This window comes from Heterodontus francisci, chromosome 47, assembly GCF_036365525.1.
Source record: "Heterodontus francisci isolate sHetFra1 chromosome 47, sHetFra1.hap1, whole genome shotgun sequence".
In the NCBI taxonomy this organism is placed as follows: Eukaryota; Metazoa; Chordata; class Chondrichthyes; order Heterodontiformes; family Heterodontidae; genus Heterodontus; species Heterodontus francisci.
In genome coordinates, this window is record NC_090417.1 from 19,860,138 (window position 1) to 19,881,709 (window position 21,572).

Here is a 21,572-nt window from a genome sequence, read left to right on the forward strand (position 1 = left end):
ACCCCAGTGTTATACAGTGACAGACCTGTACCCACCAGTACTGTACCCCAGTGTGAGACAGTGACAGACCTGTACCCACCAGAACTGTACCCCAGTGTTATACAATGACAGATATGTCCCTAACTGGACAGTATGCTGAATACATGTTCATTATTCATTACCTGATCAGGCTCTGAGTATTTATTCCAACCGTTGACAGCTGTTACTGGGGTTCGGTCAAGCTGAGTGCTCAGCTCTTTCTGCAGGTCAGGAGGGATAAAATCATTGAGGGTGGGAGGATCCAGTGTGTTGGTGTGGCTGGGTGTGACTGGTTCCAGTGGTGGAGGTGTGCTCTTCCGGAAGGTTCCACTTGGTTGCCCCGCCAGCTGGACGCTAGTATGCTTTGAAACCAGAAAAATTTTGGGCTGGAAGATGGGAACATACAGAACTGTCAAGGCGTCTGGACAGGATGAACGTCAATGAGAATCTGCAGCTCTCAACATACCATTAACAATGGGAGAGAGTCGCCACCGACCCGTCTACCCAACTACTCACAAAGGTTGACATCCACACAGGATTGCCCTGGAGGCCCAAGAATTCAAGGTGACTGAGCTCCGAATCCAGGCCAATGATCCCAGTGGCAATGCTGAGGGAACAGAGCACTGTTGGAGGGGCAGTAATGAGGGAGAGCTACACTGTTGGAGGTGCTGTCTTTTGAGTGAGACATTAAACTGAAGTCCTGGCTGTCCTCTCAGATGGATGTAAAAGATCCCATGGCAATACTTTGAAGGAGAGCAGGGGATTTCTTCTCAGAGCTCTGTTATATTGCTGCTTGTGGGAGCTTGCTGTGCTCAGGTTTACTGCTGTATTTCTTACCCTGCAACAGTGACTACATTTCAAAACTTATTTCATTGATCTTAAATGCTCTGACATTAGCTGAGGCTGTGTAGGGTGCAATATAAATGCACGCCTTTCTTTCGCAGACCATGGGATGAGTAACCAAAGTCTAAAATCATGAAGAGCTTAACAGTTTTTTCCTTTTATTTGCCATAAATTAACTTAACATAAATTATCCACCATTTTGGACAACGAGGAGGGAACTTGAGCGTGGTTCCAGCTGGGACAGCAAGTGAGGAAATATTCCAGAATATGTCCAAGCACAGTTAAAGGGGCTCCTACAATTCCTGTCTAACAGGCTCGAAAGGCTGAATGGCCTCCTCCTGTTCCTGTCTAACAGACCCGAGGGACTGAATGGCCTCCTCCTTTCCGTTCCGAGATGAGTCCGGGAGAGATTTCACAAACTCGAAGCTTGTGTTTTCAAAGAGTGCTGATTATAAGGATAGAAAGAGTGAAGAGGAAATGCACAGCTTGAGGCACTGGGAAGGAGAGTGGGCAGTGAGTCTAAATTTCAACACAGTGCGGTTGACGGGAGAGCATTCGTGTGTTGGACAGGGTTTGGGAAATTCAGACCAATAACATGGACGCTGAAGTAATGACACAGAAGAAAGCTGCCACACTGTCAAAGGGGTAAAACTCTGTGTCAGCAAGGGGAGACACACTGCTACTCAGATCTCCCAGGGTCAGTGAGAGACACACATGTACTGAGCGAGACCAGGGTCAGTGTGAGACACACATGTACTGAGCGAGACCGGGGTCAGTGAGAGACACACGTGTACTGAGAGAGACCGGGGTCAGTGAGAGACACACATGTACTGAGAGAGACAGGGGTCAGTGAGAGACACACATGTACTGAGAGAGACCGGGGTCAGTGAGAGACACACGTGTACTGAGAGAGACCGGGGTCAGTGAGAGACACACATGTACTGAGCAAGACCAGGGTCAGTGTGAGACACACATGTCCTGAGAGAGACCGGGGTCAGTGTGAGACACACATGTACTGAGAGAGACCGGGGTCAGTGAGAGACACACATGTACTGAGCGAGACCGGGGTCAGTGTGAGACACACATGTCCTGAGAGAGACCGGGGTCAGTGAGACACACACGTGTACTGAGAGAGACCGGGGTCAGTGAGAGACACACATGTACTGAGAGAGACAGGGGTCAGTGAGAGACACACGTGTACTGAGAGAGACCGGGGTCAGTGAGAGACACACATGTACTGAGAGAGACAGGGGTCAGTGAGAGACACACGTGAACTGAGAGAGACCGGGGTCAGTGAGAGACACACATGTACTGAGAGAGACCGGGGTCAGTGTGAGACACACATGTACTGAGAGAGACCGGGGACAGTGAGAGACACACGTGAACTGAGAGAGACCGGGGTCAGTGAGAGACACACGTGAACTGAGAGAGACCGGGGTCAGTGAGAGACACACATGTACTGAGAGAGACCGGGATCAGTGTGAGACACACATGTACTGAGAGAGACCGGGGACAGTGAGAGACACACATGTACTGAGAGAGACCGGGGTCAGTGAGAGACACACATGTACTGAGAGAGACCGGGGACAGTGAGAGACACACATGTACTGAGCAAGACCAGGGTCAGTGTGAGACACACATGTACTGAGCGAGACCGGGGTCAGTGTGAGACACACATGTCCTGAGAGAGACCGGGGTCAGTGAGACACACACGTGTACTGAGAGAGACCGGGGTCAGTGAGAGACACACATGTACTGAGAGAGACAGGGGTCAGTGAGAGACACACATGTACTGAGAGAGACCGGGGTCAGTGAGAGACACACGTGTACTGAGAGAGACCGGGGTCAGTGAGAGACACACATGTACTGAGCGAGACCGGGGTCAGTGAGAGACACACGTGTACTGAGAGAGACCGGGGTCAGTGAGAGACACACATGTACTGAGAGAGACCGGGGTCAGTGAGAGACACACATGTACTGAGCAAGACCAGGGTCAGTGTGAGACACACATGTCCTGAGAGAGACCGGGGTCAGTGTGAGACACACATGTACTGAGAGAGACCGGGGTCAGTGAGAGACACACATGTACTGAGCAAGACCAGGGTCAGTGTGAGACACACATGTCCTGAGAGAGACCGGGGTCAGTGTGAGACACACATGTCCTGAGAGAGACCGGGGTCAGTGAGAGACACACGTGAACTGAGAGAGACCGGGGTCAGTGAGAGACACACATGTACTGAGAGAGACCGGGGACAGTGAGAGACACACATGTACTGAGAGAGACCGGGGTCAGTGAGAGACACACATGTACTGAGAGAGACCAGGGTCAGTGAGAGACACACATGTACTGAGAGAGACCGGGGTCAGTGTGAGACACACGTGTACTGAGAGAGACCGGGGTCAGTGAGAGACACACATGTACTGAGAGAGACCGGGGTCAGTGAGAGACACACATGTACTGAGAGAGACCGGGGTCAGTGAGAGACACACATGTACTGAGAGAGACCGGGGTCAGTGTGAGACACACATGTACTGAGAGAGACCGGGGACAGTGAGAGACACACATGTACTGAGAGAGACCGGGGTCAGTGAGAGACACACGTGTACTGAGAGAGACCGGGGTCAGTGAGAGACACACATGTACTGAGAGAGACCGGGGACAGTGAGAGACACACATGTACTGAGAGAGACCGGGGTCAGTGAGAGACACACGTGTACTGAGAGAGACCGGGGTCAGTGAGAGACACACATGTACTGAGAGAGACCGGGGTCAGTGAGAGACACACGTGTACTGAGAGAGACAGGGGTCAGTGAGAGACACACATGTACTGAGAGAGACCGGGGTCAGTGAGAGACACACGTGTACTGAGAGAGACCGGGGTCGTGAGAGACACACATGTACTGAGAGAGACCGGGGACAGTGAGAGACACACATGTACTGAGCAAGACCAGGGTCAGTGTGAGACACACATGTACTGAGCGAGACCGGGGTCAGTGTGAGACACACATGTCCTGAGAGAGACCGGGGTCAGTGAGAGACACACGTGTACTGAGAGAGACCGGGGTCAGTGAGAGACACACGTGTACTGAGAGAGACCGGGGTCAGTGAGAGACACACATGTACTGAGAGAGACCGGGGACAGTGAGAGACACACATGTACTGAGAGAGACCGGGGTCAGTGAGAGACACACGTGTACTGAGAGAGACCGGGGTCAGTGAGAGACACACATGTACTGAGAGAGACCGGGGACAGTGAGAGACACACATGTACTCATTTCCCGGCGGAGCAGCAGGAGAAGGTAGCGACTCTTCGGTGGGTGAGTGAAGGCATCAGGAGCTGTGTTTTAAAAGTAAGTACTTACTGTTTTACTTACTGTTTTCCTTGTCTTTGAGTTTCTTTTGGCGCCGGAGGAACCGGAAGCTGGTCGGCAGCGAGGACTCCTGGGTGGGTATTTTCCTTAAAGGTGCGGAGCTCCGTGGACTCGGCCTCATTTCCCGGCGGAGCAGCAGGAGAAGGTAGCGACTCTTCGGTGGGTGAGTGAAGGCATCAGGAGCTGTGTTTTAAAAGTAAGTACTTACTGTTTTACTTACTGTTTTCCTTGTCTTTGAGTTTCTTTTGGCGCCGGAGGAACCGGAAGCTGGTCGGCAGCGAGGACTCCTGGGTGGGTATTTTCCTTAAAGGTGCGGAGCTCCGTGGACTCGGCCTCATTTCCCGGCGGAGCAGCAGGAGAAGGTAGCGACTCTTCGGTGGGTGAGTGAAGGCATCAGGAGCTGTGTTTTAAAAGTAAGTACTTACTGTTTTACTTACTGTTTTCCTTGTCTTTGAGTTTCTTTTGGCGCCGGAGGAACCGGAAGCTGGTCGGCAGCGAGGACTCCTGGGTGGGTATTTTCCTTAAAGGTGCGGAGCTCCGTGGACTCGGCCTCATTTCCCGGCGGAGCAGCAGGAGAAGGTAGCGACTCTTCGGTGGGTGAGTGAAGGCATCAGGAGCTGTGTTTTAAAAGTAAGTACTTACTGTTTTACTTACTGTTTTCCTTGTCTTTGAGTTTCTTTTGGCGCCGGAGGAACCGGAAGCTGGTCGGCAGCGAGGACTCCTGGGTGGGTATTTTCCTTAAAGGTGCGGAGCTCCGTGGACTCGGCCTCATTTCCCGGCGGAGCAGCAGGAGAAGGTAGCGACTCTTCGGTGGGTGAGTGAAGGCATCAGGAGCTGTGTTTTAAAAGTAAGTACTTACTGTTTTACTTACTGTTTTCCTTGTCTTTGAGTTTCTTTTGGCGCCGGAGGAACCGGAAGCTGGTCGGCAGCGAGGACTCCTGGGTGGGTATTTTCCTTAAAGGTGCGGAGCTCCGTGGACTCGGCCTCATTTCCCGGCGGAGCAGCAGGAGAAGGTAGCGACTCTTCGGTGGGTGAGTGAAGGCATCAGGAGCTGTGTTTTAAAAGTAAGTACTTACTGTTTTACTTACTGTTTTCCTTGTCTTTGAGTTTCTTTTGGCGCCGGAGGAACCGGAAGCTGGTCGGCAGCGAGGACTCCTGGGTGGGTATTTTCCTTAAAGGTGCGGAGCTGAGTAAACCCGAGCCACTACACATGTAGTGTCTCCCACCCATCCTCCTCCTCTAACCTAATAATAAGACCCTTTTTACCCTCCTCCTCTAGCCAAAAAGGACTGAACAGGTAAGCTATTTACTGTTTTTGTTAATATCTATAGTTGTACTTAACTAAGGGGTAATTGAATAAAAGAAATGGCAGCCAGTGTAGTGTCTTGCTCCTCCTGCAGAATGTTCGAGGTGAGGGAAACCTCCGGTGGCCCTGCCGACTTCACCTGCTGGAAGTGCATCCGTCTCCAGCTCCTATCAGACCGTGTTAGGGAATTGGAGCTGGAGCTGGATGAACTGAGGATCATTCGGGAAGCTGAGGGGTTGATAGATAGAAGCTACACGGAGGTCGTTACTCCACAAATCAAAGGCAGCTGGGTAACAGTTAGAGGTGGGAAGAGGTCAGTGCAGGGATCTCCTGTGGTCGTTCCCCTCAACAACAAGTATACAGTTTTAGATACTGTTGGGGGGGACGGCCTATCGGGGGCAGGCTGCAGTGACCGGGCCTCTGGCACGGGGTCCTGCACTGTGGCTCAGAAGGGAAGGAGGGAGAATGGGAGAGCACTAGTCATCGGGGACTCGATGGTGAGGAGTACGGACAGGCGGTTCTGTGGGCGCAGGCGAGACGCACGGATGGTTTGTTGCCTCCCTGGTGCCAGGGTCCGTGATGTTTGTGATCGCGTCTTCAGGATCCTTAAAGGGGAGGGGGAGCAGCCAGAGGTCGTGGTGCACATTGGCACCAACGACGTAGGAAGGAAGGGTGGCACAGATGTTAGAAGTGAGTTTAGGGAGTTAGGCTGGAAGCTGAAAGCTCGGACGGACAGAGTTGTTATCTCTGGTTTGTTGCCGGCGCCACGTGATAGTGAGGCTAGGAATAGGGAGAGAGCACAGCTGAACACGTGGCTGCAGGAATGGTGTAGGAGGGAGGGCTTCCAGTTCTTGGATAATTGGACTGCATTCTGGGGAAGATGGGACCTGTTCAAACAGGACGGGCTGCATCTGAACCAGAGGGGCACCAATATCCTGGGAGGGAGGTTTGCTAGTACTGTTCGGGAGGGTTTAAACTAGTTTGGGAGGGGGATGGGAACCGGACTTGTAATCCAGGGACCAGTGGGTCCACTCAGAAAGACAAAGAGTGTAGTGAGGTATTGGGGAAGGTAGCACTGTCACAGAGGACAGATGGGCACGGAGAAGGGTTAAAGTGCGTATACTTCAACGCAAGAAGCATCAGGAATAAGGTGAGTGAATTGAAGGCGTGGATGGGCACTTGGGACTACGATGTTGTGGCCATCACTGAAACGTGGATAGGTGAGGGGGAGGAATGGTTTTTGGAGGTACCTGGTTATAGATGTTTTCATAAGATTAGGAATGGTGGTAAAAGAGGTGGGGGGGTGGCATTGTTAGTTAGAAATAGTGTAACAACTGCTGAAAGAATTTTCGAGGAGGATCTGCCGACTGAGGCACTGTGGGTTGAGGTCAGGAACAGGAAAGGAGCAGTCACCTTGATGGGAGTTTTCTATAGGCCCCCCAATAGCAGCAGGGAGGTGGAAGAGCAGATTGGGAAACAGATTTTGGAAAGGAGCAGAAGTCACAGGGTAGTAATTATGGGGGATTTCAACTTCCCAAATATTGATTGGCAACTCTTTAGATCGAATAGTTTGGATGGGGTAGGGTTTGTGCAGTATGTCCAGGAAGCTTTTCTGACTCAGTATGTAGACTGCCCGACCAGAGGGGAGGCAATATTGGATTTGGTACTAGGTAATGAACCAGGGCAAGTGATAGAGCTGTTGGTGGGCGAGCACTTTGGAGATAGTGATCACAATTCTGTAGCATTCACTGTGGTAATGGAGAGGGATAGGTATGTGCAACAGGGCAAGGTTTACAATTGGGGGAAGGGTAGATATGATGCTGTCAGGCAGGAACTGAGGAGCATAAGTTGGGAGCATATGCTGGCAGGGAAGGGCACGGTCGAAATGTGGAACTTTTTCAAGGAGCAGATAGTAGGGGCCATTGATAAGCATGTCCCTGTCAGACAGGGAAGGGATGGTCATGTGAGGGAACCGTGGTTGACAAGAGAGGTTGAGAGTCTTGTTAGGAAGAAGAAGGATGCGTATATAAAGTTGAGGAAAAAGGGCACAGGCATAGCTCTGGAGGGATACAAGATGGCCAGGAAGGATCTGAAGAAAGGGATTAGGAGAGCTAAGAGAGGGCATGAAAAATGCTTGGCGGGTAGGATAAAAGAAAACCCCAAGGCCTTTTACGCGTATGTCAGAAATATGAGGATGACTAGGGGGACCGTAGGTCCGGTCAAGGACAATAGCGGGAGACTGTGTGTTGAGCCGGAAGAGATAAGTGAGGTTTTGAATGAGTACTTCTCTTCGGTATTTACGAATGAGAAGGGGTGTATTACTGAAGAGGACGGTGGGAAGCAGACTGGTAAGCTCGAGGAAGTGCTCGTTAGGAGGGAAGATGTGTTGGGGTTTTTGAATAACTTGAAGATAGACAAGTCTCCCGGGCCTGACGGGGTATATCCAAGGATGTTATGGGAAGCAAGGGATGAAATTGCAGAGCCGCTGGCAATGATCTTTTCATCTTCTCTGCTGACGGGGGTGGTACCAGGTGATTGGAGGGTGGCAAATGTTGTGCCCCTGTTCAAGAAAGGGAATAGGAACAACCCTGGGAATTACAGGCCAGTTAGTCTTACTTCAGTGGTAGGCAAGTTGATGGAAAAGGTACTGAGGGATAGGATTTCTGAGCATCTGGAAAGACACTGCTTGATTCGGGACAGTCAGCACGGTTTTGTGAGGGGTAGGTCTTGCCTCACAAGCCTGATTGAATTCTTTGAGCAGGTGACCAAGCAAGTGGATGAGGGTAAACCAGTGGATGTGGTGTACATGGATTTTAGTAAGGCATTTGATAAGGTCCCCCATGGTAGACTTATGGAGAAAGTCAGGAGGCATGGGATAGTGGGGAATGTGGCCAGTTGGATTAAGAATTGGCTAACTGATAGAAGGCAGAGAGTGGTCTTAGATGGTAAATACTCAGCCTGGAGCCCAGTTACCAGTGGCGTGCCGCAGGGATCAGTTCTGGGTCCTCTCCTGTTTGTGATTTTTATTAACGACTTGGATGAGGAAGTCGAAGGGTGGGTCAGTAAATTTGCAGATGATACAAAGGTTGGTGGAGTTGTGGATACCGAGGAGGGCTATTGTCGTCTGCAAAGGGACTTGGATAGGTTGCAGTGCTGGGCTGAAAAGTGGCAGATGGAGTTTAACCCTGAAAAGTGTGAGGTCGTCCATTTTGGAAGGACAAACATGAATGCAAAATACTGGGTTAACGGTAGGGTTCTTGGGCATGTGGAGGAGCAGAGAGACCTTGGGGTCTATGTGCATAGATCATTGAAAGTTGCAACTCAAGTGGATAGGGCTGTGAAGAAGGCATATGGGGTGTTAGCGTTCATTAGCAGAGGGATTGAATTTAAGAGCCGTGAGGTGATGATGCAGCTGTACAGGACCTTGGTAAGGCCTCATTTGGAGTACTGTGTGCAGTTCTGGTCGCCTCATTTTAGGAAGGATGTGGAAGCCTTGGAGAGGGTGCAGAGGAGATTTACCAGGATGTTGCCTGGAATGGAGAATAAGTCTTACGAGGAAAGGCTGAACATTCTAGGCCTCTTCTCATTAGAAAGGAGAAGGATGAGGGGTGACATGATAGAGGTTTATAAGATGATCAGGGGAATAGATAGGGTAGACAGTCAGAAACTTTTTCCCCGGGTGGAGCAAAGCGTTACAAGGGGTCATAAATTTAAGGTGAAGGGTGGGAGATATAAGGGGGATGTCAGGGGAAGGTTCTTTACCCAGAGAGTGGTCGAGGCATGGAATGCCTTGCCCGGGGAAGTTGTTGAGTCAGAAACTTTAGGGACTTTCAAAAGGCTTTTGGATAGGTATATGGATAAAGGAGAATGATGGGGTATAGATTAAATTGTCCTTGACAGAGGACAAAGGATCGGCACAACATTGTGGGCCGAAGGGCCTGTTCTGTGCTGTATGTTCTATGTTCTATATGTTCTATACTGAGCAAGACCAGGGTCAGTGTGAGACACACATGTACTGAGCGAGACCGGGGTCAGTGTGAGACACACATGTCCTGAGAGAGACCGGGGTCAGTGAGACACACACGTGTACTGAGAGAGACCGGGGTCAGTGAGAGACACACATGTACTGAGAGAGACAGGGGTCAGTGAGAGACACACATGTACTGAGAGAGACCGGGGTCAGTGAGAGACACACGTGTACTGAGAGAGACCGGGGTCAGTGAGAGACACACATGTACTGAGAGAGACAGGGGTCAGTGAGAGACACACATGTACTGAGAGAGACCGGGGTCAGTGAGAGACACACATGTACTGAGCAAGACCAGGGTCAGTGTGAGACACACATGTACTGAGAGAGACCGGGGACAGTGAGAGACACACATGTACTGAGCAAGACCAGGGTCAGTGTGAGACACACATGTACTGAGCGAGACCGGGGTCAGTGTGAGACACACATGTCCTGAGAGAGACCGGGGTCAGTGAGACACACACGTGTACTGAGAGAGACCGGGGTCAGTGAGAGACACACATGTACTGAGAGAGACAGGGGTCAGTGAGAGACACACATGTACTGAGAGAGACCGGGGTCAGTGAGAGACACACGTGTACTGAGAGAGACCGGGGTCAGTGAGAGACACACGTGTACTGAGAGAGACCGGGGTCAGTGAGAGACACACATGTACTGAGAGAGACCGGGGTCAGTGAGAGACACACATGTACTGAGCAAGACCAGGGTCAGTGTGAGACACACATGTCCTGAGAGAGACCGGGGTCAGTGTGAGACACACATGTACTGAGAGAGACCGGGGTCAGTGAGAGACACACATGTACTGAGCAAGACCAGGGTCAGTGTGAGACACACATGTCCTGAGAGAGACCGGGGTCAGTGTGAGACACACATGTCCTGAGAGAGACCGGGGTCAGTGAGAGACACACGTGAACTGAGAGAGACCGGGGTCAGTGAGAGACACACATGTACTGAGAGAGACCGGGGACAGTGAGAGACACACATGTACTGAGAGAGACCGGGGTCAGTGAGAGACACACATGTACTGAGAGAGACCAGGGTCAGTGAGAGACACACATGTACTGAGAGAGACCGGGGTCAGTGTGAGACACACGTGTACTGAGAGAGACCGGGGTCAGTGAGAGACACACATGTACTGAGAGAGACCGGGGTCAGTGAGAGACACACATGTACTGAGAGAGACCGGGGTCAGTGAGAGACACACATGTACTGAGAGAGACCGGGGTCAGTGTGAGACACACATGTACTGAGAGAGACCGGGGACAGTGAGAGACACACATGTACTGAGAGAGACCGGGGTCAGTGAGAGACACACGTGTACTGAGAGAGACCGGGGTCAGTGAGAGACACACATGTACTGAGAGAGACCGGGGACAGTGAGAGACACACATGTACTGAGAGAGACCGGGGTCAGTGAGAGACACACGTGTACTGAGAGAGACCGGGGTCAGTGAGAGACACACATGTACTGAGAGAGACAGGGGTCAGTGAGAGACACACGTGAACTGAGAGAGACAGGGGTCAGTGAGAGACACACGTGAACTGAGAGAGACCGGGGTCAGTGAGAGACACACATGTACTGAGAGAGACCGGGGTCAGTGTGAGACACACATGTACTGAGAGAGACCGGGGACAGTGAGAGACACACGTGAACTGAGAGAGACCGGGGTCAGTGAGAGACACACGTGAACTGAGAGAGACCGGGGTCAGTGAGAGACACACATGTACTGAGAGAGACCGGGATCAGTGTGAGACACACATGTACTGAGAGAGACCGGGGACAGTGAGAGACACACATGTACTGAGAGAGACCGGGGTCAGTGAGAGACACACATGTACTGAGAGAGACCGGGGACAGTGAGAGACACACATGTACTGAGCAAGACCAGGGTCAGTGTGAGACACACATGTACTGAGCGAGACCGGGGTCAGTGTGAGACACACATGTCCTGAGAGAGACCGGGGTCAGTGAGACACACACGTGTACTGAGAGAGACCGGGGTCAGTGAGAGACACACATGTACTGAGAGAGACAGGGGTCAGTGAGAGACACACATGTACTGAGAGAGACCGGGGTCAGTGAGAGACACACGTGTACTGAGAGAGACCGGGGTCAGTGAGAGACACACATGTACTGAGCGAGACCGGGGTCAGTGAGAGACACACGTGTACTGAGAGAGACCGGGGTCAGTGAGAGACACACATGTACTGAGAGAGACCGGGGTCAGTGAGAGACACACATGTACTGAGCAAGACCAGGGTCAGTGTGAGACACACATGTCCTGAGAGAGACCGGGGTCAGTGTGAGACACACATGTACTGAGAGAGACCGGGGTCAGTGAGAGACACACATGTACTGAGCAAGACCAGGGTCAGTGTGAGACACACATGTCCTGAGAGAGACCGGGGTCAGTGTGAGACACACATGTCCTGAGAGAGACCGGGGTCAGTGAGAGACACACGTGAACTGAGAGAGACCGGGGTCAGTGAGAGACACACATGTACTGAGAGAGACCGGGGACAGTGAGAGACACACATGTACTGAGAGAGACCGGGGTCAGTGAGAGACACACATGTACTGAGAGAGACCAGGGTCAGTGAGAGACACACATGTACTGAGAGAGACCGGGGTCAGTGTGAGACACACGTGTACTGAGAGAGACCGGGGTCAGTGAGAGACACACATGTACTGAGAGAGACCGGGGTCAGTGAGAGACACACATGTACTGAGAGAGACCGGGGTCAGTGAGAGACACACATGTACTGAGAGAGACCGGGGTCAGTGTGAGACACACATGTACTGAGAGAGACCGGGGTCAGTGAGAGACACACGTGTACTGAGAGAGACCGGGGTCAGTGAGAGACACACATGTACTGAGAGAGACCGGGGTCAGTGTGAGACACACATGTACTGAGAGAGACCGGGGACAGTGAGAGACACACATGTACTGAGAGAGACCGGGGTCAGTGAGAGACACACGTGTACTGAGAGAGACCGGGGTCAGTGAGAGACACACATGTACTGAGAGAGACCGGGGACAGTGAGAGACACACATGTACTGAGAGAGACCGGGGTCAGTGAGAGACACACGTGTACTGAGAGAGACCGGGGTCAGTGAGAGACACACATGTACTGAGAGAGACCGGGGTCAGTGAGAGACACACGTGTACTGAGAGAGACAGGGGTCAGTGTGAGACACACATGTAATGAGCGAGACCGGGGTCAGTGTGAGACACACATGTCCTGAGAGAGACCGGGGTCAGTGACAGACACACGTGTACTGAGAGAGACCGGGGTCAGTGAGAGACACACGTGTACTGAGAGAGACCGGGGTCAGTGAGAGACACACATGTACTGAGAGAGACCGGGGACAGTGAGAGACACACATGTACTGAGAGAGACCGGGGTCAGTGAGAGACACACGTGTACTGAGAGAGACCGGGGTCAGTGAGAGACACACATGTACTGAGAGAGACCGGGGACAGTGAGAGACACACATGTACTGAGCAAGACCAGGGTCAGTGTGAGACACACATGTACTGAGCGAGACCGGGGTCAGTGTGAGACACACATGTCCTGAGAGAGACCGGGGTCAGTGAGACACACACGTGTACTGAGAGAGACCGGGGTCAGTGAGAGACACACATGTACTGAGAGAGACAGGGGTCAGTGAGAGACACACATGTACTGAGAGAGACCGGGGTCAGTGAGAGACACACGTGTACTGAGAGAGACCGGGGTCAGTGAGAGACACACATGTACTGAGAGAGACAGGGGTCAGTGAGAGACACACATGTACTGAGAGAGACCGGGGTCAGTGAGAGACACACATGTACTGAGCAAGACCAGGGTCAGTGTGAGACACACATGTACTGAGAGAGACCGGGGACAGTGAGAGACACACATGTACTGAGCAAGACCAGGGTCAGTGTGAGACACACATGTACTGAGCGAGACCGGGGTCAGTGTGAGACACACATGTCCTGAGAGAGACCGGGGTCAGTGAGACACACACGTGTACTGAGAGAGACCGGGGTCAGTGAGAGACACACATGTACTGAGAGAGACCGGGGTCAGTGAGAGACACACGTGTACTGAGAGAGACCGGGGTCAGTGAGAGACACACATGTACTGAGAGAGACCGGGGTCAGTGAGAGACACACATGTACTGAGAGAGACCGGGGTCAGTGAGAGACACACGTGTACTGAGCAAGACCAGGGTCAGTGTGAGACACACATGTCCTGAGAGAGACCGGGGTCAGTGTGAGACACACATGTACTGAGAGAGACCGGGGTCAGTGAGAGACACACATGTACTGAGCAAGACCAGGGTCAGTGTGAGACACACATGTCCTGAGAGAGACCGGGGTCAGTGTGAGACACACATGTCCTGAGAGAGACCGGGGTCAGTGAGAGACACACGTGAACTGAGAGAGACCGGGGTCAGTGAGAGACACACATGTACTGAGAGAGACCGGGGACAGTGAGAGACACACATGTACTGAGAGAGACCGGGGTCAGTGAGAGACACACATGTACTGAGAGAGACCAGGGTCAGTGAGAGACACACATGTACTGAGAGAGACCGGGGTCAGTGTGAGACACACGTGTACTGAGAGAGACCGGGGTCAGTGAGAGACACACATGTACTGAGAGAGACCGGGGTCAGTGAGAGACACACATGTACTGAGAGAGACCGGGGTCAGTGAGAGACACACATGTACTGAGAGAGACCGGGGTCAGTGTGAGACACACATGTACTGAGAGAGACCGGGGACAGTGAGAGACACACATGTACTGAGAGAGACCGGGGTCAGTGAGAGACACACGTGTACTGAGAGAGACCGGGGTCAGTGAGAGACACACATGTACTGAGAGAGACCGGGGACAGTGAGAGACACACATGTACTGAGAGAGACCGGGGTCAGTGAGAGACACACGTGTACTGAGAGACCGGGGTCAGTGAGAGACACACATGTACTGAGAGAGACCGGGGTCAGTGAGAGACACACGTGTACTGAGAGAGACAGGGGTCAGTGAGAGACACACATGTACTGAGAGAGACCGGGGTCAGTGAGAGACACACGTGTACTGAGAGAGACCGGGGTCAGTGAGAGACACACATGTACTGAGAGAGACCGGGGACAGTGAGAGACACACATGTACTGAGCAAGACCAGGGTCAGTGTGAGACACACATGTACTGAGCGAGACCGGGGTCAGTGTGAGACACACATGTCCTGAGAGAGACCGGGGTCAGTGAGAGACACACGTGTACTGAGAGAGACCGGGGTCAGTGAGAGACACACGTGAACTGAGAGAGACCGGGGTCAGTGAGAGACACACATGTACTGAGAGAGACCGGGGTCAGTGAGAGACACACATGTACTGAGAGAGACCGGGGTCAGTGAGAGACACACATGTACTGAGAGAGACCGGGGTCAGTGAGAGACACACGTGTACTGAGAGAGACCGGGGTCAGTGAGAGACACACGTGAACTGAGAGAGACCGGGGTCAGTGAGAGACACACGTGTACTGAGCGAGACCGGGGTCAGTGAGAGACACACGTGAACTGAGAGAGACCGGGGTCAGTGAGAGACACACGTGTACTGAGCGAGACCGGGGTCAGTGAGAGACACACGTGAACTGAGAGAGACCGGGGTCAGTGAGAGACACACATGTACTGAGAGAGACCGGGGACAGTGAGAGACACACATGTACTGAGAGAGACCGGGGTCAGTGAGAGACACACGTGTACTGAGAGAGACCGGGGTCAGTGAGAGACACACATGTACTGAGAGAGACCGGGGACAGTGAGAGACACACATGTACTGAGCAAGACCAGGGTCAGTGTGAGACACACATGTACTGAGCGAGACCGGGGTCAGTGTGAGACACACATGTCCTGAGAGAGACCGGGGTCAGTGAGACACACACGTGTACTGAGAGAGACCGGGGTCAGTGAGAGACACACATGTACTGAGAGAGACAGGGGTCAGTGAGAGACACACATGTACTGAGAGAGACCGGGGTCAGTGAGAGACACACGTGTACTGAGAGAGACCGGGGTCAGTGAGAGACACACATGTACTGAGAGAGACAGGGGTCAGTGAGAGACACACATGTACTGAGAGAGACCGGGGTCAGTGAGAGACACACATGTACTGAGCAAGACCAGGGTCAGTGTGAGACACACATGTCCTGAGAGAGACCAGGGTCAGTGTGAGACACACATGTACTGAGAGAGACCGGGGTCAGTGAGAGACACACATGTACTGAGCAAGACCAGGGTCAGTGTGAGACACACATGTCCTGAGAGAGACCGGGGTCAGTGTGAGACACACATGTCCTGAGAGAGACCGGGGTCAGTGAGAGACACACGTGAACTGAGAGAGACCGGGGTCAGTGAGAGACACACATGTACTGAGAGAGACCGGGGACAGTGAGAGACACACATGTACTGAGAGAGACCAGGGTCAGTGAGAGACACACATGTACTGAGAGAGACCGGGGTCAGTGTGAGACACACATGTACTGAGAGAGACCGGGGACAGTGAGAGACACACATGTACTGAGAGAGACCGGGGTCAGTGACAGACACACGTGTACTGAGAGAGACCGGGGTCAGTGAGAGACACACATGTACTGAGAGAGACAGGGGTCAGTGAGAGACACACATGTACTGAGAGAGACCGGGGACAGTGAGAGACACACATGTACTGAGAGAGACCGGGGTCAGTGAGAGACACACGTGTACTGAGAGAGACCGGGGTCAGTGAGAGACACACATGTACTGAGAGAGACCGGGGTCAGTGAGAGACACACATGTACTGAGAGAGACCGGGGTCAGTGAGAGACACACGTGTACTGAGAGAGACAGGGGTCAGTGAGAGACACACATGTACTGAGAGAGACCGGGGTCAGTGAGAGACACACGTGTACTGAGAGAGACAGGGGTCAGTGAGAGACACACATGTACTGAGAGAGACCGGGGTCAGTGAGAGACACACATGTACTGAGCAAGACCAGGGTCAGTGTGAGACACACATGTCCTGAGAGAGACCGGGGTCAGTGTGAGACACACATGTACTGAGAGAGACCGGGGTCAGTGAGAGACACACGTGTACTGAGAGAGACCGGGGTCAGTGAGAAACACACATGTACTGAGCAAGACCAGGGTCAGTGTGAGACACACATGTCCTGAGAGAGACCGGGGTCAGTGTGAGACACACATGTACTGAGAGAGACCGGGGTCAGTGAGAGACACACATGTACTGAGCGAGACCAGGGTCAGTGTGAGACACACATGTACTGAGAGAGACCAGGGTCAGTGTGAGACACACATGTACTCAGCAAGACCAGGGTCAGTGTGAGACACACATGTCCTGAGAGAGACCGGGGTCAGTGTGAGACACACATGCACTGAGAGAGACCGGGGTCAGTGAGAGACACACATGCACTGAGAGAGACCAGGGTCAGTGAGAGACACACATGTACTGAGCGAGACCGGGGTCAGTGTGAGACACACATGTCCTGAGAGAGACCGGGGTCAGTGAGAGACACACGTGTACTGAGAGAGACCGGGGTCAGTGAGAGACACACATGTACTGAGAGAGACCGGGGTCAGTGTGAGACACACATGTACTGAGAGAGACCGGGGTCAGTGAGAGACACACGTGTACTGAGAGAGACCGGGGTCAGTGAGAAACACACATGTACTGAGAGAGACCAGGGTCAGTGTGAGACACACATGTCCTGAGAGAGACCGGGGTCAGTGTGAGACACACATGTACTGAGAGAGACCGGGGTCAGTGAGAGACACACATGTACTGAGCGAGACCAGGGTCAGTGTGAGACACACATGTACTGAGAGAGACCGGGGTCAGTGAGAGACACACGTGTACTGAGCAAGACCAGGGTCAGTGTGAGACACACATGTACTGAGAGAGACCGGGGTCAGTGTGAGACACACATGTACTGAGCGAGACCAGGGTCAGTGTGAGACACACATGTCCTGAGAGAGACCGGGGTCAGTGTGAGACACACATGTACTGAGAGAGACCGGGGTCAGTGAGAGACACACGTGTACTGAGCAAGACCAGGGTCAGTGTGAGACACACATGTACTGAGAGAGACCGGGGTCAGTGTGAGACACACATGTACTGAGCGAGACCAGGGTCAGTGTGAGACACACATGTCCTGAGAGAGACCGGGGTCAGTGTGAGACACACATGTACTGAGAGAGACCGGGGTCAGTGAGAGACACACATGTACTGAGAGAGACCAGGGTCAGTGAGAGACACACATGTACTGAGCGAGACCGGGGTCAGTGTGAGACACACATGTCCTGAGAGAGACCGGGGTCAGTGAGAGACACACATGTACTGAGAGAGACCGGGGTCAGTGAGAGACACACATGTACTGAGAGAGACCGGGGTCAGTGTGAGACACACATGTACTGAGCAAGACCAGGGTCAGTGTGAGACACACATGTGCTGAGAGAGACCGGGGTCAGTGAGAGACACACATGTACTGAGCGAGACCAGGGTCAGTGTGAGACACACATGTACTGAGAGAGACCAGGGTCAGTGTGAGACACACATGTACTGAGCAAGACCAGGGTCAGTGTGAGACACACATGTCCTGAGAGAGACCGGGGTCAGTGTGAGACACACATGCACTGAGAGAGACCGGGGTCAGTGAGAGACACACATGCACTGAGAGAGACCAGGGTCAGTGAGAGACACACATGTACTGAGCGAGACCGGGGTCAGTGTGAGACACACATGTCCTGAGAGAGACCGGGGTCAGTGAGAGACACACGTGTACTGAGAGAGACCGGGGTCAGTGAGAGACACACATGTACTGAGAGAGACCGGGGTCAGTGAGAGACACACATGTACTGAGAGAGACCGGGGTCAGTGAGAGACACACATGTACTGAGAGAGACCGGGGTCAGTGAGAGACACACGTGTACTGAGCAAGACCAGGGTCAGTGTGAGACACACATGTACTGAGAGAGACCGGGGTCAGTGAGAGACACACATGTACTGAGCAAGACCAGGGTCAGTGTGAGACACACATGTCCTGAGAGAGACCGGGGTCAGTGTGAGACACACATGTCCTGAGAGAGACCGGGGTCAGTGAGAGACACACGTGAACTGAGAGAGACCGGGGTCAGTGAGAGACACACATGTACTGAGAGAGACCGGGGACAGTGAGAGACACACATGTACTGAGAGAGACCGGGGTCAGTGAGAGACACACATGTACTGAGAGAGACCAGGGTCAGTGAGAGACACACATGTACTGAGAGAGACCGGGGTCAGTGTGAGACACACGTGTACTGAGAGAGACCGGGGTCAGTGAGAGACACACATGTACTGAGAGAGACCGGGGTCAGTGAGAGACACACATGTACTGAGAGAGACCGGGGTCAGTGAGAGACACACATGTACTGAGAGAGACCGGGGTCAGTGTGAGACACACATGTACTGAGAGAGACCGGGGACAGTGAGAGACACACATGTACTGAGAGAGACCGGGGTCAGTGAGAGACACACGTGTACTGAGAGAGACCGGGGTCAGTGAGAGACACACATGTACTGAGAGAGACCGGGGACAGTGAGAGACACACATGTACTGAGAGAGACCGGGGTCAGTGAGAGACACACGTGTACTGAGAGACCGGGGTCAGTGAGAGACACACATGTACTGAGAGAGACCGGGGTCAGTGAGAGACACACGTGTACTGAGAGAGACAGGGGTCAGTGAGAGACACACATGTACTGAGAGAGACCGGGGTCAGTGAGAGACACACGTGTACTGAGAGAGACCGGGGTCAGTGAGAGACACACATGTACTGAGAGAGACCGGGGACAGTGAGAGACACACATGTACTGAGCAAGACCAGGGTCAGTGTGAGACACACATGTACTGAGCGAGACCGGGGTCAGTGTGAGACACACATGTCCTGAGAGAGACCGGGGTCAGTGAGAGACACACGTGTACTGAGAGAGACCGGGGTCAGTGAGAGACACACGTGAACTGAGAGAGACCGGGGTCAGTGAGAGACACACATGTACTGAGAGAGACCGGGGTCAGTGAGAGACACACATGTACTGAGAGAGACCGGGGTCAGTGAGAGACACACATGTACTGAGAGAGACCGGGGTCAGTGAGAGACACACGTGTACTGAGAGAGACCGGGGTCAGTGAGAGACACACGTGAACTGAGAGAGACCGGGGTCAGTGAGAGACACACGTGTACTGAGCGAGACCGGGGTCAGTGAGAGACACACGTGAACTGAGAGAGACCGGGGTCAGTGAGAGACACACGTGTACTGAGCGAGACCGGGGTCAGTGAGAGACACACGTGAACTGAGAGAGACCGGGGTCAGTGAGAGACACACATGTACTGAGAGAGACCGGGGACAGTGAGAGACACACATGTACTGAGAGAGACCGGGGTCAGTGAGAGACACACGTGTACTGAGAGAGACCGGGGTCAGTGAGAGACACACATGTACTGAGAGAGACCGGGGACAGTGAGAGACACACATGTACTGAGCAAGACCAGGGTCAGTGTGAGACACACATGTACTGAGCGAGACCGGGGTCAGTGTGAGACACACATGTCCTGAGAGAGACCGGGGTCAGTGAGACACACACGTGTACTGAGAGAGACCGGGGTCAGTGAGAGACACACATGTACTGAGAGAGACAGGGGTCAGTGAGAGACACACATGTACTGAGAGAGACCGGGGTCAGTGAGAGACACACGTGTACTGAGAGAGACCGGGGTCAGTGAGAGACACACATGTACTGAGAGAGACAGGGGTCAGTGAGAGACACACATGTACTGAGAGAGACCGGGGTCAGTGAGAGACACACATGTACTGAGCAAGACCAGGGTCAGTGTGAGACACACATGTCCTGAGAGAGACCGGGGTCAGTGTGAGACACACATGTACTGAGAGAGACCGGGGTCAGTGAGAGACACACATGTACTGAGCAAGACCAGGGTCAGTGTGAGACACACATGTCCTGAGAGAGACCGGGGTCAGTGTGAGACACACATGTCCTGAGAGAGACCGGGGTCAGTGAGAGACACACGTGAACTGAGAGAGACCGGGGTCAGTGAGAGACACACATGTACTGAGAGAGACCGGGGACAGTGAGAGACACACATGTACTGAGAGAGACCAGGGTCAGTGAGAGACACACATGTACTGAGAGAGACCGGGGTCAGTGTGAGACACACATGTACTGAGAGAGACCGGGGACAGTGAGAGACACACATGTACTGAGAGAGACCGGGGTCAGTGACAGACACACGTGTACTGAGAGAGACCGGGGTCAGTGAGAGACACACATGTACTGAGAGAGACAGGGGTCAGTGAGAGACACACATGTACTGAGAGAGACCGGGGACAGTGAGAGACACACATGTACTGAGAGAGACCGGGGTCAGTGAGAGACACACGTGTACTGAGAGAGACCGGGGTCAGTGAGAGACACACATGTACTGAGAGAGACCGGGGTCAGTGAGAGACACACATGTACTGAGAGAGACCGGGGTCAGTGAGAGACACACGTGTACTGAGAGAGACAGGGGTCAGTGAGAGACACACATGTACTGAGAGAGACCGGGGTCAGTGAGAGACACACGTGTACTGAGAGAGACAGGGGTCAGTGAGAGACACACATGTACTGAGAGAGACCGGGGTCAGTGAGAGACACACATGTACTGAGCAAGACCAGGGTCAGTGTGAGACACACATGTCCTGAGAGAGACCGGGGTCAGTGTGAGACACACATGTACTGAGAGAGACCGGGGTCAGTGAGAGACACACGTGTACTGAGAGAGACCGGGGTCAGTGAGAAACACACATGTACTGAGCAAGACCAGGGTCAGTGTGAGACACACATGTCCTGAGAGAGACCGGGGTCAGTGTGAGACACACATGTACTGAGAGAGACCGGGGTCAGTGAGAGACACACAT

General features: G+C 52.9%; 1 protein-coding gene across 8 annotated transcripts in view; it reads right to left on the reverse strand.

Annotated features, from left to right (window-relative positions):
* sorbs3 (sorbin and SH3 domain containing 3) overlaps positions 1-21,572 on the reverse strand; it is a 177,057-nt gene that overhangs the window by 81,910 nt on the left and 73,575 nt on the right. For 7 of the 8 annotated variants that reach the window (XM_068023211.1, XM_068023205.1, XM_068023208.1 and 4 more), the window contains exon 3: positions 162-404. The exons of the other annotated variant lie outside the window; for it this stretch is intronic. In XM_068023211.1, the coding sequence (XP_067879312.1) occupies positions 162-404 (243 nt within the window). The remainder of the gene's footprint in view (positions 1-161; positions 405-21,572) is intronic. 8 annotated transcript variants of the gene reach the window in all.